The sequence below is a fragment of the Osmerus mordax genome, chromosome 3, assembly GCF_038355195.1.
Source record: "Osmerus mordax isolate fOsmMor3 chromosome 3, fOsmMor3.pri, whole genome shotgun sequence".
NCBI lineage: Eukaryota > Metazoa > Chordata > Actinopteri > Osmeriformes > Osmeridae > Osmerus > Osmerus mordax.
In genome coordinates this window covers 20,228,686-20,245,943 of record NC_090052.1, presented here as the reverse complement: position 1 = coordinate 20,245,943, position 17,258 = coordinate 20,228,686, and the positions used below count along the sequence as shown (strand labels likewise).

Below are 17,258 nucleotides of genomic sequence, written 5' to 3'. Positions count from 1 at the left end.
AGAAGATAGGGCCACATTTTGCTTGGATGGAAACACAATGAACTAATTGCCCTTGTAGACACTACCGTACTCGCCTTTTCTCTTCTCCCCGACTACCACTGGGTGATTTACTTCCTTCAGTGTCTAAACTGCAAACACTTAGTGTGATAATCTTGTTTTCAAATATTAACTTTAGTTGGACTTATATTAAGTATATTAGACAAATATATTTTCTAGTGACTTAATTAAAGTACATTATACATTATGTAAATCTTATCAAGTGAAATTCAGTTTATATGCTTGTTTTAAGCATAAGAAAGCTCATAACTAATATCTTTGTCCTGGTAGGGATTTTTTTTGCAATGTACACTAAGTGATGCACAAGTTACAGGTTTGTCTGAAGAGGAATAATGAAAGTCCATCCAAATCTGAAGTTTCTAAGACAAGAAACTCCTTATATCTACATTGACAATTCTAAACTGATTGTGCAAGTACTCTTTCGTAATGATATGAAAGGTCATGGCATATCATGGCTAAGGCCTAATATTATTATATATTATATTAATATAGCCTATTTGGTCATCTTGTGTGGTCATTTGTAGAAATGTTAAAAGACTGAAAGACAGAATGTAGTACATATTTAACATTTCGATGTTCAACCACAGCTTTAAAACACGGAATAAGAGAAGCCATCAGGTGTAAGTCAGGTTTTATTGATATATGTAGGCTATATATATATATATATATATGTGGTTAGGCAAAATGCTTTGATTACACCGCCATTGTTCATCAGAAGCTTACACAGAACAATATGACCATTAATTGATGTTCAGGCAATGCTGATGCATTTTTGTCACATGTCCCCTTGGCCACATCTGTGACAGTTGTGTGGCTGGTCATTCGACATCTCATAGAAGCAGACAGTGCCACTGCCTTGTCAGGCTACATGTTGTGGACAGAACAGACCTCCAGACCTCACTTCAGTACACAATCCTCCACCTGTTGTTGTTGGAGGAGTGGGGGGTAGCAGTGTCCCTGTGTGTGTGTGTGTGTGTGTGTGTATCGTTAGATTTGGCCTTGGACTTACATGGTTGACATGTGTTACTCACCTTCCAATCCACATCTACAGTGCTCCTTCAAGTGTCTGCTCCATTTTGCCCACCCCCCAACACAAACACTCGGAGAAAGCACTCTGCTTAATCAGGTTCCCTGCTCTATTGATTATCCTAATGGTGTTCCGTGGAAGTGGCCCTTCCCACCATACCCTCTATTACAAGGTCAGACACAGGGACTCTGGGGCAGAGGAGGAAAGCCCTCTCTTTTGATTACTATTACACAGTGCTGTCAGTCCTTGCCTGTCAAACATAACTAGAGGACAAGGCAACACCTGCATTTACCCACTGAGCTAATCCAGTCATTATACAGTCTTACGGATACCAGCACATCACACACAATTAAACTGACCCTACATTAAAATTCACCAAGTGATTCAGACACTAAGACCAAGGAGCGGCCATTAATTTTCTCCTGGTCCTTTACCTTTATAAAACTACTTTAACATTTACAATCTCTGGCAGATGGATCCCAGCCCTGGGTAAGTTGGTAATGCTATTTAATGTTCATGTGCCATTTAGAATTTTATTAAACTGTTATCTAGCTGCAACTATAGCTGTAGGGCATCTCGTGTTTATCCTCACAATTACAGCAGAGGAAGTGGCTTAGAGTGCTGTGGCCATGGCGACACATTGGGTAGTTAAGGTTGTCAATCTTCTGCTCTAAAAGGCTCTGTCTGTGTTGATAGCACAGCAGTATAGGGTCTTCAGCCCATATGTCTCAATTCAGAATATACTGTAGAGATTCACTTTTTGTGGCTGGAGGAGCAAGCATCTAAACACTGTGCAACATGAGAGAATAAGGGTGTGTGTTGAGAAAATACATTGCAAGTTCTAAATTCTACATGGCAGCTCTGATAAGGACATGAAAGCTCACTCCAAGATGTCTGATAATATATATATAACATCAGCTAGAAGCATTATGGTTACATTGGCAACTAGACTGTTATGGCACAGAGAAAGAAAGCTATTTCCTGACTATCACAATATCATACAACTCAAAAGTCTGTGCTCTACCTATAAGTACATCTAAACAGAGTACATCCATCCCAGTTTCAAATTAAATCTAAGTAATTTTGTCTTGTAAAAACAAAATAACATGACAAATTATGAATATCAGTAGTTTTCACAAATCTCTCAAAACAATACTATGAGGAATTTATGAAACACTTTTCATTTGGGAGGGATGCTATATATATTTAGCCACCATGACGAAAGAGGAAAACGATGATCTCCATCTTAATCTTACATTGCTTATCTGCATCTCCTTTCATGAGTGAAAAACGTCTTACACACAAACCTTCAACAAGGGCCCTGTGTTGCAAGAGCCATACGTATGTCTGCCGTCTTGTGACTGGTCACATTCTTGAACAGTTCTGTAAACTCTTCATTCAAGGAAGACATTCAGTATGTCAGCCTGATTTAGAAAGGCCCTCGGGCTCCCAGTTCATCAAAACACAAATTCACATGCCAGTAACCTTCAAACCAGGTACAATCTTCCTTTTATCATAAACATTGCTATATATGTCTGTTAGCAACTTTTGTGCATTAAATTACAACCACAAATACAAATTTCACTCTTTTGCATTGTGGTCATTCCATAGAAAACTGATATAAACAAGCGATACCTCAGACTCAGCGTTGGTGCCAACTAGTTCTCTTTGCATGACTATAATTATAAAAAGAACACAATGCTGAAAGCCTAGAACATGTGTATGAATAATATGCTTAGTTTTTGCAATCTAAATAATTAATATGAGCGGAAATTACAGTGAAATGTGTCCAGTTAGGTTAAGTAAAAATACAAATCAACGATTGTGTACATATTGATTTTTGAACATATCCAGACAGTCCTTACAATGCATGCTGAGTCATTGTTATTGAAATCTCTCTTCTTCCTTTTCCCTTCACTTTATCCTCTTTATCTGTTTATTATATCATTTTTCCAGTCCTGAGCCTATCAGTTGATATGTTTACTGCTTGTCTTCGTAGGGAGGTCTCTTTCCACCATCACCAGCTGAGAGTCCTCCGCCGCTTCCAGGAGCGCCTCCATCTCTGGGCTGTCTACGCAGACCAGCTCCCCCTCCTCCACCTCCACATGCAGACCCAGCTCATCGCCTTCCAGGGCCTCGTCCTCTTCCAGGGCCTCGTCCTCCTCCAGGGCCTCGTCCTCAGCCACCACCACCGATTCCTTGCTCTGATTCACCTCCTCCTCCCCATCCCGGATCTTCTTCACGTGGAAGGTGAAGGGCGGCACGCGGTACACGGCTGTCTTGGAGCGGGCGTGCACCGTGTGGTCAGGGGTCAGGGACTTCTTCACCTTCTCCTTGCGCTCCTGGTTGGGCGTCATACGAGTGCCCAGCTGGCCCATCTTCTTCTCCAGACTGTGCTTGGTCTTCTCCAGGTTCTCGCGGGTTTTCTGACGGGTCTTCTCCAGGTTCTCACGGGTGCGCTGCTTGGTCTTCGCCAGGTTCTCCTTGGTCTTGAGCTTGGTCTTCTCCATCTTCTCTTTGGAGAAAGCCTTCTTGATTTTCTCCACACGCTGCTTGCCGGTGCGCTTGATGCGCTCGGCCCGCGACTCCTCGATGATCTCCTCGATCTCCACCTCGTCCTCTGAGGTGGGGCCCAGGTGCGCTCCTTCATCCCTGTCCTCCGCAGCCTGCTCCTCGCCCTCCTCTTCGGCCACGCCCTCCAGCACATTCTTAGACCCCTTGGTCGACTTGGAAGCTTTGGGGGCTTTCATCTCATCCTGCAGACACACAGAGAATGCATATGTTTACTAAATTGGACATTTTTACACAGACTAAATGAAGATGATACTATGCTCATCATGAGATGGATGAGTGCATTTCATTACATGTATTCTATTTCAGAATGTGGTATTTTGCCACACAGCCTCAGATTTGAGCTTCAGTGCATCACGTTTTTGCAGTCTTTACTCCCTCTAGTGGCCAGAAATATCACGTGCACCTTCATAACAGATGCATTAAATCAAATCAATATAACGAAATAAATATGGCAGACAGGTTGTGTCTGCCATATGTGTAGTGAATATTTGAGCATGGAACATACTGTGCTCTCTGATAACCCTTCAACAAATAACTGAGGACCTTTGAACTCAAACATCTGCATCTTGTCGGTTTCCCCGACACCACGGTAGTGAGGTTTTCACAATGCTATAATGCTGTGTGTGTGTGTGTGTGTGGGGGGGGGGGGGCAAGAGAAAACAATGTTCAGAACACCTGACCCTGATCCCTGGGTTCCTCTCTCTGACTCTAGGAGGGTCGTGCGGTTGTCCCAGCATGCCCTACAGAATGGCCTTCACTCTACTGCACCACACATAGTCCTACGACTTTACTCACTATATTCGTGTGTCTGATTTTTTCTCTCTCCTCCCCATGTGAACCCTTTCACCTTCTCTTTCCATATTGGTTCTGTTTTTAAGCTAACTGCTTGTGTTGAAAACGGGCATATTTTCCCTTTAGTTTGGAGTGATTGAGTCACCTTTCCCCTCTCGTCTGTGCAGACCCCAAGCGCATAGTGAGGTCATGATTACCCCCTCGTGGGACATGGGACATGATGTAACTCACACGGTGAGGTCTCCATGGGCAGTTTTTAACCAACCCGGCTCGGAATTGTTCACAACACCCCTGTTCAGGTGAGGTTGCCTGTACATGCATGGTGAGAGCTCCACATAAGCTGCTTCCATCCAGGGACACATGAAGGGATTCTTTCATCTCAGCAGGTGTGTGCGCGCGTGTGTGTGTGTGATTGATCTCTGACTGAGAGTCAGAGTAAGGGGATGTTTGGGCATGGAATGGAAAGATCACAAGTGGTTTGACTCCTCCCACTTTCCCTTCATCTTCAAACCCCCTTGTCTCACCCCTGCCTTCCCCCTCCCACCCCCCCACCCCCCACCCCTGTCTCTCCCCTTTCTGCTCTACTAGGTATTGATTACTGGCCAGGGATAATCTGATGTACATTTTCTGGGCTCAGGTTGTTGACTAGAGACCTATTGGCTGGCAAGGGATTGGCTGATGAAACACAGGATTGGCCACTGAGAGAAACCTCCATCTTCATCATCCAATTAGATGAAACAGCCAGATCAATCGATGAGCAGGCAGAGAAGAGATACCGACCTAGCTTACTGCCACCTCCCTCCCCCTCCACTTCCTCTTCTTTCTGTTACCGCGCACCACATCATACTTGTGCTCTCCTGTCTATGTGTATTGTTCATAGGAGAGATCTGAGATGGACGTGTAAAACACTTGCAAGACACCTCACAGTGACTTCATTATCAAAGCGTGGACATCTGGAGAGGAATAGATGGATTGGGGCGAGTATGTGTTTGTATGCATACATATTGTATACAGAGGAGCCAAATGAGTTACCATGACAGGGAATGATGTTTACATCAAGGTTCCGCGTGGAGAGATTGTGGAGCAGTTGAGATGTGCTTGACTTGTTCACTGGGTTGGCACAGCAGACTAGCAGAGATGTAATCAACGTGACTGAAATAGACTCGGAAAGTTCCCCATTTGAAAGACGATTACCTGAACAATAGCTTCAACCGATACTCCACCATCTCCCCTCATGTGTTCGGAACCAGAGAAACCTATCGTAAAATGGACATTACTTCCATATCTGGTCCTGTGAGTCGGCTCGCGGGCAGTGTGTTTATTCTGGGCTTGTCTCCCTCTCTCTAGATTCCCACCATTCCCTGGCTACCATCCACTGCAACATTTTGCCCCCCACCTCTCCCCCAGACACTCATCCCCTCCCCTCAACATGGCAACAGATAAACAGAAGCCCATGTCACCATGGCAACCACCTTTAAAGTGTAAAGTCCTTGTTAAAAGTTCATGCCGGCAAGTCCCAGCCACACTTCCTTAACCTAACTGCAATGGTTTTCGTGACACATCACAGGTGTCCAATTATCGATCCCCCAAAGTCATCGGTCCTGTCGCAAAAAAAAACTGCAGCATTCCACCGGAGATATGATTCTATTGTGGTGTTTTAATATGTTGATAGGCGCCTCACCCTCCCTCAACAATGCTGAAAGGAAATGAAAACAGACCCGGGTTGGCCCGCCAGCAAGTGTCTACACCCCCACCAACACCCCCTCCCTCAGCCCCCCCCCCCCCCCTGCAGGCTAGACTCAGACTGAGAACACCTTCTCTCACTATTCAGCCTCTTCACAGAATAACAATCAGCAGCTGGAACAGGAAGCCGTCGCAGCCAATGGAAACACTGTACCGCACGGCATGCTGGGAGAGAATGAAGTCATACAAGTGCAGGAAATGAGAGCAGGGCGGAGGGGATGTCTACGCGAGGGGGCTTTGTGGCGGCCGTCCCGCTATGGCGGTTCTCTGTCTCATTACCAGATCCACGGACTGGAGGAAAGAGAGATCTGTCCACGCTCTCTCCCTCTCTGTGGTTTCTGCTCTCTGGGACAATAAGAGAGAGAGAGGAGAGCTGACGGAGAGAGAGAGAGAGAGAGAGAGAGAGAGAGAGAGAGAGAGAGAGAGAGAGGAGAGATGGAAACTCCATTAGTGTTCCCATGCTACTGAATTCTCTCTCCTCTCTCTTCCTATTGATTCTAGCAATGGAAAAGTCACGTCTACGTGTGAGTGTGGGTGAGGAGAAAGCGAGTGTGTATGTGTGTGTGTGTCTGTGTGTGTGTGTGTTTGTGTGTGTCTGTGTGTGATGTAAGAAGTGCCTGTGGAAGGGCTAGGGTTTGAGCATGTGTGTGAGGGCTCAAAGAGGGAGCTGTTTGTTCACGTTGCTGTCTTTCCTTAGAGAGAAGCCTGGCCTGGGGTGGCCTGAATCACTGCTTTTGGAAACAACTGGTGATACACCAGGTGCATGTGAGCGTGTGTGCGCGCGTTTGTGTCTGCGTGTGTGCGCGCGTGTTTGTGTGTCTGTGTGTGTGTTACAGGTGACCTGTCGGCATTAGCCTGAGCTCATGAGCGGTCTCTCAATGGGAAGCGCTACTCAGGAGCTAGAGTCTGACAATATATCTGCCTGAGGCTCAGAGAACATGATAAATAAGACATTCACTGTCTCCCACTGGAGAAAGAGAGGGAAAAAAGAGCGAGACTATAATCGGAGAGACTTCAGAAACATTTCATATGCCGGTATTTCATGAGCCTTTCTAAAGAGTTAGCAAGATAGAAAAATAAGTCATTGAGAATTAAATTATTAATTCAATAAGACCTACCAAAGACAATAAAAAAATATAAAGTTAGTCAGTCATTCACTGCAGGCAACACTGTTATGCTTTGAATAATGAGTCCAAGAAAGTCAGACCATTAACTTCAAGTATCCTTTTACATGATTGTTCCTTGAGCCACACACTTGCATGACGACGTAACCAAATGGTTGCGTGTTACCAAACATAAAGGAACAACCATAGCACAATCATACACAGCTGTATTAGAATACTGTGTCACTGTGTGTAGTCAGTGTACAGACATAACAGACATGTACTCTTGCATTCGTTTGAACTCTGTGTTCCGCTTGTTTAAACCGTAAAAGGCTTTTAGTTAGTCGAATTCTACTTAGAGGCAGTTTTATCCCTCTGACTCATGCGCACTGCTGCACATTCTATAATCTGCCACTGTTGTCATGTACGACGGAGCAGTTGTCCAGAGCTGCATTAAATAAAGACCAGTAGCTTTGACGATGGCCACTGTGGCGTCGAATCTCTACGCCAGGCCAAATAGCCCCGTCTACCCCACAAACCCTCTCTCTCAGATTTTGTTGTTCTCAGTTAATATCAGAAGATGCGAGTATCGAACAACATCATTTTGTAGATTAACCTAATCGTGATGTCCCAGTCATTTGAAACAACGTGATTTTGAATGGATGCTGTATTTCACTCGCTTGCTGTCGCCATTCAAAGACAGCTTAAATTCCAGCTGTGGATCGATTCATATTGAGTTTTTATACTGTACATTCTTTGAAATGTCAAAGAAATGTTACTGACAGATCGTATTCTACTAGAGGAGATGGAAGTACTGCTCTAACTATTTGAAACCTCAAACACCACAGTGAGGCAATGCATGTTGTTCCTAACTGTTGCTGTGGTGTGCCTTGACATAGTAGGGTAAGGAGTGTTACTGGGCACCCATCCATGGCTGTACTCCCTTGCCGCAGAACTCTCCTCTACCCCTGACCCCCCCCCCCCCCCCCCCCCCCCATTCCTCCTGAGGCAGTGTGATGAAAGATTGCTCTGGTGAGTCAAATAAGCAGCTGCCTGCTCATGTCCACTCCATGCAGCTGTGCATTCAACTTTTCAAAGTGAGCAAAGGCCCTGACCCACGGGACAGTCAGAGACATAGAGGAAGGAGAACCAGAAGGAGTCACAGGCATATCACATAAGGGGAGACAAATACCCACGTTCTATTCGGTAGCTGACCTTAATGTATTTCCACACAGTAGTTCATTTGGTGTGCTTGCTAGCCTTGTGACGCCGGTCGATTTCATGCTCTCCATAGTCGCATGAGCGAGATGTCAGCTTCCGGCCACCCCCAGGCCAACCTGGGAGTCGTCCGAACTGAGCCTGTGATGTAGGAGGCACAATAGGAACGCTGTTCTCTGAGTTACTGGGTTCCCATTTCCCTTATTCTTTTACAATATCCAATATCTAATTTCGCCCTAATATGATGGAGTGAGAATGTGAGAGAATAACAAAGAACAATGACGTACAAATATCCCAACAGTCAGAATTCCCACTTGTAGTCCAAATGAAAGAATGTCCTTCTTTTCTGGGCGCTGTGGTGCTGGAGTGCTGGTGGAGCTATAAACCCTGACACAAGAAAGGAGTTCCCTAGGTTTTTACGTCGGTGTGATTTATTACCTCACTCATAGGAGTCTGGGATACCCCTTGTCTATGAAACGGCTTTGACTAAATCCACAGGAATCCGTTGGTTACCAGTCCTGTTGCCATGGATCCAGACCAAAATGGAGCACTTGCTTTTCCACAAGCTTATCATGTACACGTACCTATCACCTACTTAATCAACATGAGAGCATTACATTAATGTTCCATTTGACACAGATGATTCTAATCTTCAACCTGATCAGTAATTTCACATAAAAATGACAAATAGCACTGTCTGGCTGCTTATCTAAGGATGGAAAACAGGTTTGCAGTGTAATGAATGTTCAGTGTCGAATGGGGCTGCACCTGCCTGGAGAAGAGATTAATGAGCCTTCCGTCCCGTCTGATAATGTCTGGTGAGATAAGAAACACACAGAGACATCCAATCTGCCCTGTCTGGTTTTGATCTTAACACAGCTAATTAGGCAACTACTTTTTGAGGAAGGGATGTGTCGGGTGGAAAAAAGTGAGACAAGGATGAAAGCCGTTCACATTTCACATCTTTGTCTGATTCGACGGGTGTGCTGCTTCGTTTTCCTCCGAGATCCCAGGGCCCTGATCTTTTCTGGGATCCATTCCCAGAGATGTCCCGCTTCTCAGAAAGAGCGATAACTACTTGTTGGTTGCGATATGTCTTCATTACAGCTACATTCCTAAGCACAATACTGTGAGAGTGTTTCTGAAGCTTGACCAGTGTGAACACCTCCATATGTAATGCTATGGGAGTCAGCGTGTTTATCCGAGCCAACCGTCCAGCCTAGATCTCACTGACAGACAATAATTCACAGGCCTCTGCCAGGAACACACAGTCCAATCAGTAGCGGCACAGGAGGGGAATATCAGCGGATAACCTTGATGAAACACAAAGGTGTGCATAGTACTGTGCTGTGCGAAATATGTTCCCATGCACATTACACAATGGTACTAAGTTATGAAAAGCAAAGTAAATCCCAAATTCACAAACCCAATTCAATCCTCTATAGTGTGTCTTCACACCTACACACACACATACACACATGCAAGCACACACACTATCAATCCGTGCAGCTGATGGCTATATTCAGACTCACTCAATGAAATGGGACACTTTGCCATTCCATACCATCGCTCCAGGGGTATTTATAATCAAAGCACCAGAGCAGATAGATAGCAGATCACCAAGGAAATATTTGGCAAAGTTATTACTATTTTGGCTGTTGCTTCACAGCAAACAGTCTCAGCTCAACTAGTTATAACCAGGATATAGAGACAAAAAACATTTGATCCAATAACCTGGACAAGAGCCTGTATGATTGGAAAGGTGACCTGATCTTTGGCTCAGCTGGTAGTGTCTGGAGTGGCGAGTTTGCAAGCCGGCCAATCAGGGTCAGGCTTTGCTGTTGACATCAGGCCCATGGCTGAATGGAATAAATGTTGTTGCAAGTGCCACTACTTTGGCTAAATTTGGTTCTCGACAGGTCCCAGACTGGTAGGTTGTGGAAAATAAAGAACACATGCACACATTCACACACACAAATCCATGCATATCCACACACACACACATATAAACACATACACACACACTCATGCACAACGGACAGGGGTCACAGTTGAGATTAGCTAATGGGGAACAGGAAACAAACAAGGCAAGGCCCATGATTGAGACAAAACAACAAGTTACGTTTTTCCCAACAGGCCCACAGTCACCACTAAACAGTCCCGGGAAGGAGGCTGCATTTGCTAACAGTGTTTAGATGTTGCACATGCCAAGCTTTAGTGTAATACAAGCATTTCTCCCTGGCCACAGGACAAAGAGATACTTATAGTATACATTATTCATGTAGATTCACCATAGCAGAGTCGTGTGAGGACCCGAGTCTCCCTAATTCCAGGAGAGGTACGAGGAAAGACAAACTATTAGACCGCTACAAGATCACCAACGACTGAGCCTAGAGCTATCGTTGGCTCATGGATGGTTTAGTCCATCAAACAAAACAGGAGATGGTTTCAGCACAGCTGAAAGCAATTCACAACAAGGCAAGCGGAACAAAGTAAGGATTTCTCCCGAGCAAACAAATCTCATCTGCCTTCTGAAGGAAGGAGAAGAGGGGTCAACTTGAAAGTGTACTGACATCTAGGTCTGAAATATGTCAATTTTTGTAAGTAACTGACATAATGTGGCTTCGATGCAGTTAACATAACACCATGCCAGTGAGTAATTCACAAATGTGAGGAGTGAGTGAGAGGGACAGTTAGCTGACGTTTCACACACCCACACCCCCACACACCCCCACACCCACACACCCCCACACCCACACACCCACACACACACACACACACACACACACACACCAACACACACAGGCTCCCCGGTATCAGATCTCTGAAGCAATGTTCTACAGAGGAGCTGACACGCAACAGTGAAATGTAGAGCCTGTCTACAAACTCCAGGAAGATGGGGGAGAGAGAGAGATAGATAGTGGAGGAGAAAGAGAGGATGGAAGAGATTGGGGGAGAGTGGAAGAGAGATAGATCAGAAAGACAGAGAGAGAGAGAGAGAGAGAGAGAGAGAGCGTGAAGGAGGGAGGGAGAGGGAGGAGAGAGGGGGAAGGGAGATGCCAGTGGGGTGAATCAGAGGGCTAACTTAGAACTGCTCTCTACCTATCTACTTACTGCTTGCCATGGCCAAAATCTTTGGAAGTTCCAAGCAGGGAATTTTTCCTGTAGATTATCTATGTGTAGGTCAGGCACAGAAAAGAAGGTAGATGAAGGGTCACATCTAAGGCCTTGGGAGTAAATGGGTCAGAAGTCTGGGACTGGAATGGGGAGGGTAGAAGGGACGCGGCTTGTAAGTGAGAAGACGGATGTCCCCTCTGATAGAGTTGGCCATGTGGCTGTCAGTGGTCCTGACATGATGATAGCACACCTTATGGTTCCCCAGCCTACTCCAGCCTATCCTAGCCATTACACCTCCACCCCTCCACACACACACACACACACACACACACACACAAACCACCCCAGCCCACCTCAGAAGGACTTTCTGACTGTGAACACCATCTCTAGCCCTTACATTTACATTTAGTCATTTAGCAGACACTCTTATCCAGAGCGACTTACAGTAAGTACAGGGACATTCCCCCCGAGGCAAGTAGGGTGAAGTGCCTTGCCCAAGGACACAACGTCAGTTGGCATGACCGGGAATCGAACTGGCAACCTTCGGATTACTAGCCCGCTGCCCTCACCGCTCAGCCACCTGACTCCTTCATCCATACATGGATCAGATCATCCCACTTACACAAAGTGAGACCTGGAGGTAACGTGTAACAGTATACCAACAGATGGCCACGTGAAAGCAAGCCCACTTCAGAGACTAAAGACATTCGTCACAGTCCCTACATTCTGGGGCCTCGGGGGTCTCTGTGTTGCAGAGGTTAGAAGAGGGTGAGGGAGAGGACAGGAGAGGAGGAGTGCCCTCTGGGTCAATAGGGTGTCGCCAAGCAGCTAGGGTCGATGACAGACGAGCAGTGACCAGCGCTGAGACCACAAGACCCCCAGCTGTTGCTGGGACCCTCCCAAGGGGGGAGAGAGGGACCAGCCCCTCGCTTTCAGAACGGGACCACAGGAGGAGGCCTCTTAAGATGAGGACTGGAACGAGATGCAATACTCCCACAGAGTCACTTCTACAGGTGAGGTTTGCAGGCCAGGTGGATCAGTCCATGTTGCGCATGAGGGGTCTTTCAGTACAGCGGATTTTCTTGACTGTTTGATGTTTTGCTGTGTGCTAAATACTGGTTGATCCTTCATGACCGCGCCCCTGCTGTTGCTCCTGGTGCCTGTCTGCTCCTGTCAATCCAGGTTTAATTATAAAGCATCAGTGTCGAAAAAAAAATGTGAGGCCAGCAATCTAAAGGAATGTGGCTATTCTCAGAGTGCAGAGACGCACGCAGTAACATAAGAGAGAAACACCTGTGGTGGACGGAAACACCTCCTGACACACACACACACGCACGCACGCATGCACGCATCGACTTCCTTCGACACACACACATCAACACACTTCCACGCTTATGGTACACTGGCAGGACTCTTCCACATACAGAGCATGGCCACTCTCAAACGTGCACCCACCCACCCACACACACTGTCACTGTAAGTACAACTGCATTTGCATAACACGGTATGTGCATTTATGTTTATTAGCGTTATGTCATTGTTGTACCCAAAGAAAAATACGAATAAAAGATGTATAACAGACAATAAAGATGTCCAGTCTATCTAATATAATCTAGCCTAATCAGATACTGGAGAGATGCACTAACACATAGACACATCAGGAGGCAGACAGGGGGGGGGGGGGGGGGGGGGGTTGAAACCTGACTCAGAGCCAGTGTTGATTTGCCATGCTGTCACTCTCTGGCTCTGCTCCTTCAGGGCCATTTCATCTGACACCCTGCAGAAGCTGGCAATAAATAGAGCTGGGAGGCCTGTACGACCACTGCGACGTGAAAGTCACAGCCACAGACACTAACGAGATGGTCTCAGTGTCCATGGTAACATGGAAGCCTCATCACAGCCGGGCTGTGATGGTTCAGTTACAGGTCCGCATGGTTTTCATTTGTTGATGTCACACAGGTGTGTACAGAACGAGGGAACCAAAGCTGGAAATGGTAAGACACAATTGTTTATTAGATGAGGAATGTGAGGCCTCTACGTGGGTTTGTTGGAACTTGACTGAGAAAGGGATCAGTAAACAGAATACCTGTTGCTTCAGATATGCTTGCACCTGCATTCACACACACAGACACAAACAGACATACATACGCATGCACAAACCGCAAACCGAATCAAACTGGCGGAGGTTGGAATCAGGACCGTGTCAAACAGCAGGGGGCCCCTGGTTTACTGGAGTAATTTATTAATCTCTCGCCCCTCTGATTAGATTTCTGCTAGATGCCAGTAGTGTAACCTACCTCCACGGTGAACATTCCTGGAGGCGGATCTGAAAATGAGACCGCCCATGCCAATGCAGACGCCCCAGAACACCCTGTTCAATATAGGCTTCACACACTGCTCTCGAAGGCAAGATCCATTCACGTGTGTTAAATCAACGGGTGCATACCAGAACACCTGGCAGAAGTGTGAGACGATACTGTTTGACACTATATGTTAGATTGATTAAGAAAAATAGTGACATCAAGGGGCATCTAAGTCAGTCGTGCCGATGTTCCCTTATTCATAATGTTGTCTGAGGACAAGTAATGGGAGACAAGTATTCACAGGTACTTTACAGATCCTTGACGGATCCAGCCCCGAGCCAGAATGCAAACTACCCAAAGTCTCATCCTGCTATCACACAGACGTTACAGCACAGCGGGCTAAAAAAAGAATAGGTCATAGAAACACAGCAACACTTGATCAGTTTAGACTCTCTCACTCACTAGTGTACATGTGTTGATTCAGAATTGAATGATTAAGCGCTGATATACCCCCTCCATGAATCACTGGGAAAATCAGAATTACAAAAACATGAATCTCTCAACACTAAGTATTTATGAAGCATCTGCTGAAGCATACTTGTGTATTACAGATACACAATTTATAGTGCAGTGGAATTGTTTACTCCTAGTACTAGTGTGTGTACACTTCTGGGGGAACATTACAGCAGCCTCAGCAATTCTATATTCACACTGGGTTATTGGGAGTTTTACAGCCAAATAGGACATGACCAATTGGCAGCGAGAGACCAGAGATCAGGTCAGATATAAGGAGAAGATATGTCTTCATCTTACACGGCAGGGGAGCCTGCCAGCTTCCTGTCACCTCAGCCGTCCTGCTTGGGGCGTTGGTTGGACTGACGGACATTGCAGTGTTTATGAGGCCCATCTGCAGATCTGCCCCTTCAGGTCTCATTGCTTTATTTAGCATAAAGGATAACTATGTAGAACCGTCATGTGGAAAAGGTCAGTATCCAGCGTCTGTTGTGTAGCCCTCAACAGTATTACTGTACAGTGCTGGGAAACTCCTCATGGAGGAAGATGTGTAAGAATAAGAGTTCTTACTGGCAGGGTCATCTCAGAGGGAGTGCCCTTCAAGCCCGTCCTGCCAACTTTACTTTACTACTTGCTTGACCTGAGTTGACTCCCTGAATGTCCACAGCGACTAACATGAAAATCCTAAAACATTTAAAGAATTTATCAACATTTTAGATGAAGATTTGTCAGTTACATATACGAAATAAATACAAAAATTACCAGGAGACCTCAATTGTCCGACACACCCTGATCATTGACAGTTTAAAGGTCCTCAAAGGTGCTCAAACACCCGACAGAAAAGGCAGTAACATCTCGCCGCTTCATAGTACACAGACGTCAGGGTCAGCTCATGCCCCAGTGTGAGGACTTTCTCCACTCTTGTGAGAGGATGTTAAAAGAATCAGAATCATAATCAGCGAATAAATCCCATTCTGATTCTGATTCTGATTCTGAAAAGGCTGCTGTGACGCTATGATAGCATTTTGGCTGCATTTCACACTACCTCACAACTTTCCCTCGCAACGCGGGGGAATGCACCAATCGCAGTGATGCGTCTTAGATGTTCCGCGCTGGATAATTGGTCACATCACATGCTTCAGTATGAAGCCTTCCTAAGTTTGCATGTTTACCAGTCAATAGACAGTATAGATCATTGAAACAGCCATGCACACATCATTCTACCAGTGAACCCCCCGTTTCCCCCTCTCCTCACCTGGTAGATGAGCACTTTGAAGTTGCGCCTCTTCAGCAGCTCATTCTCGTTGCTCTCCAGCTTCTTGATCTGACCCGCCTGCTTCTCCAGGTTGTTCCTGACCGTCTTCACGTTGACGCTGACCTTGCGCACCTTGTCCAGCATCTTGTTGACCGTGTTGGCTGTGCCCGTGTGGCTTTTGGACAGCTTGGCCAGCTCGCCCTGGATGCCCGCCACCGACTTCTCCATGTCTTGCTGCCTCGCCTCCAGCCCGTTCTGGGTCTGTTGGATCTGGTCCACCACACCGATGATCTTGTCCAGCAGGGTCAGGACCATGACTCCATTCACCTGGGCTTCTGTCTTGCTGCCGGACCCTTTCCCCAGCACCAGATCCTCCTCCTCTGAGGGGTCGTCGTCCGTGTCTGGCTCTACGGCTGCGGCCACCAGGGAAACCTCTTCGTCATCATCGGAAACCTCAGTCAAAGCTACCTGCTCCATCTTCACGCCTAAATGCGCCATGGCTGCTCAATTCACACAAGCCGCTTGCACACTCAGGACAAGAATACACTGCTGCAACAAAACCTGTCGTTCCCCCGCTGTCCAGAAGACAGGACTTGTTCCCTACTTTGACAAATGTCTCCTCTGCTTCTACACCACGGTTCCCTCAACACTTTCTACTCTACTTTCTGTCTCTCCCCTTCTGTCTCTCGCTCTCAGATCACCTCTCTCTTCCTCTCTCTTTCTCTCTGCGTTTGTCCTGGGATGTTGGCCAGCTAACAGAACGGAGCCTCTCACAGCTGAGGCATGTGTGCCCTGACTCAAATGCATCGACTCCCTGTGAAACCACCCAGTCAAACTTTTCCTTTCCTACACCCTGGTCCCCGCCCACCCCCACCCATTCCCCCCCCCCACCCCCTCTGCTTCCCTTGCCACCGGAGCTCCACCTCTTTCCATGCCCAAGCTGAGTCTATAAAACCCCCTCAAGTGCCAGTCTCCACCCCTGCTGACAGGAGAGAATCTGTCAGGATATGGCAGGGAGGGGGCGTTAGAGAGATCCAGAACGGCACACACTGGTACTGGTAATGGGGAATGAGATTGGCTGTGTTGTTTGTCAAGATCAAGGCATGTGTCGTACATTCATTACCTATTTTGCCAGAGATATACCGATTTCAGGGATTAACCGGAATCGGGAACCAATGAAAGTAAAATGATTGAATCGCAAATAAGTCTGATTGAATCAATGCAGAAAGGTATTATATATGACAGGTCAGGAGTTTGGACAGAAGTGAAGGGCCAAAAGGGGTGTGGTAGGCTGTGGTTTTATATTTCTCCAGCAGATGGCATAGTGATCAATTCTGCTTCTGAGCACCATGCCAAGCTCAGAACAATAGCCGATACCTTGAGAGGGTCAATGTCATTTTTTTTTTCAATTACCGTATCCGTGACAGATTCTGAGCTTCCCATGCAAGTATGTCAACTTCGCATTCAATAACCAGTTTCTGAAAAATCCACACGTTTCGCCATCTTCATTTAGTAAGCCTATTAGTCTATTTGTAAATAGAAACACATACATTGTT

At 46.2% G+C, this 17,258-nt stretch overlaps 1 protein-coding gene across 1 annotated transcript; it reads right to left on the bottom strand.

Annotated features, from left to right (window-relative positions):
• Nucleotides 1–671: 671 nt before the first annotated feature.
• On the bottom strand, nt 672–16,487 carry cavin1a (caveolae associated protein 1a). Its single transcript, XM_067233671.1, has 2 exons — nt 15,703–16,487; nt 672–3,840 (listed from the first exon to the last, which is right to left on the bottom strand). The coding sequence occupies exons 1-2, from the start codon at nt 16,198–16,200 to the stop codon at nt 3,052–3,054; spliced, it is 1,287 nt and encodes a 428-aa protein (XP_067089772.1). The 5' UTR covers nt 16,201–16,487; the 3' UTR covers nt 672–3,051.
• Nucleotides 16,488–17,258: the final 771 nt, after the last annotated feature.

What these genes read in the sequence shown, in the direction of transcription:
- cavin1a (XM_067233671.1), bottom strand. Translation starts at nt 16,200, where the DNA reads ATGGCGCATTTAGGCGTGAAGATGGAGCAGGTAGCTTTGACTGAGGTT. An exon ending in TCAAAGTGCTCATCTACCAG is followed by an intron (nt 3,841 to 15,702) that starts GTGAGGAGAGGG and finishes GTGTGTCTGCAG; the next exon opens with GATGAGATGAAAGCCCCCAA.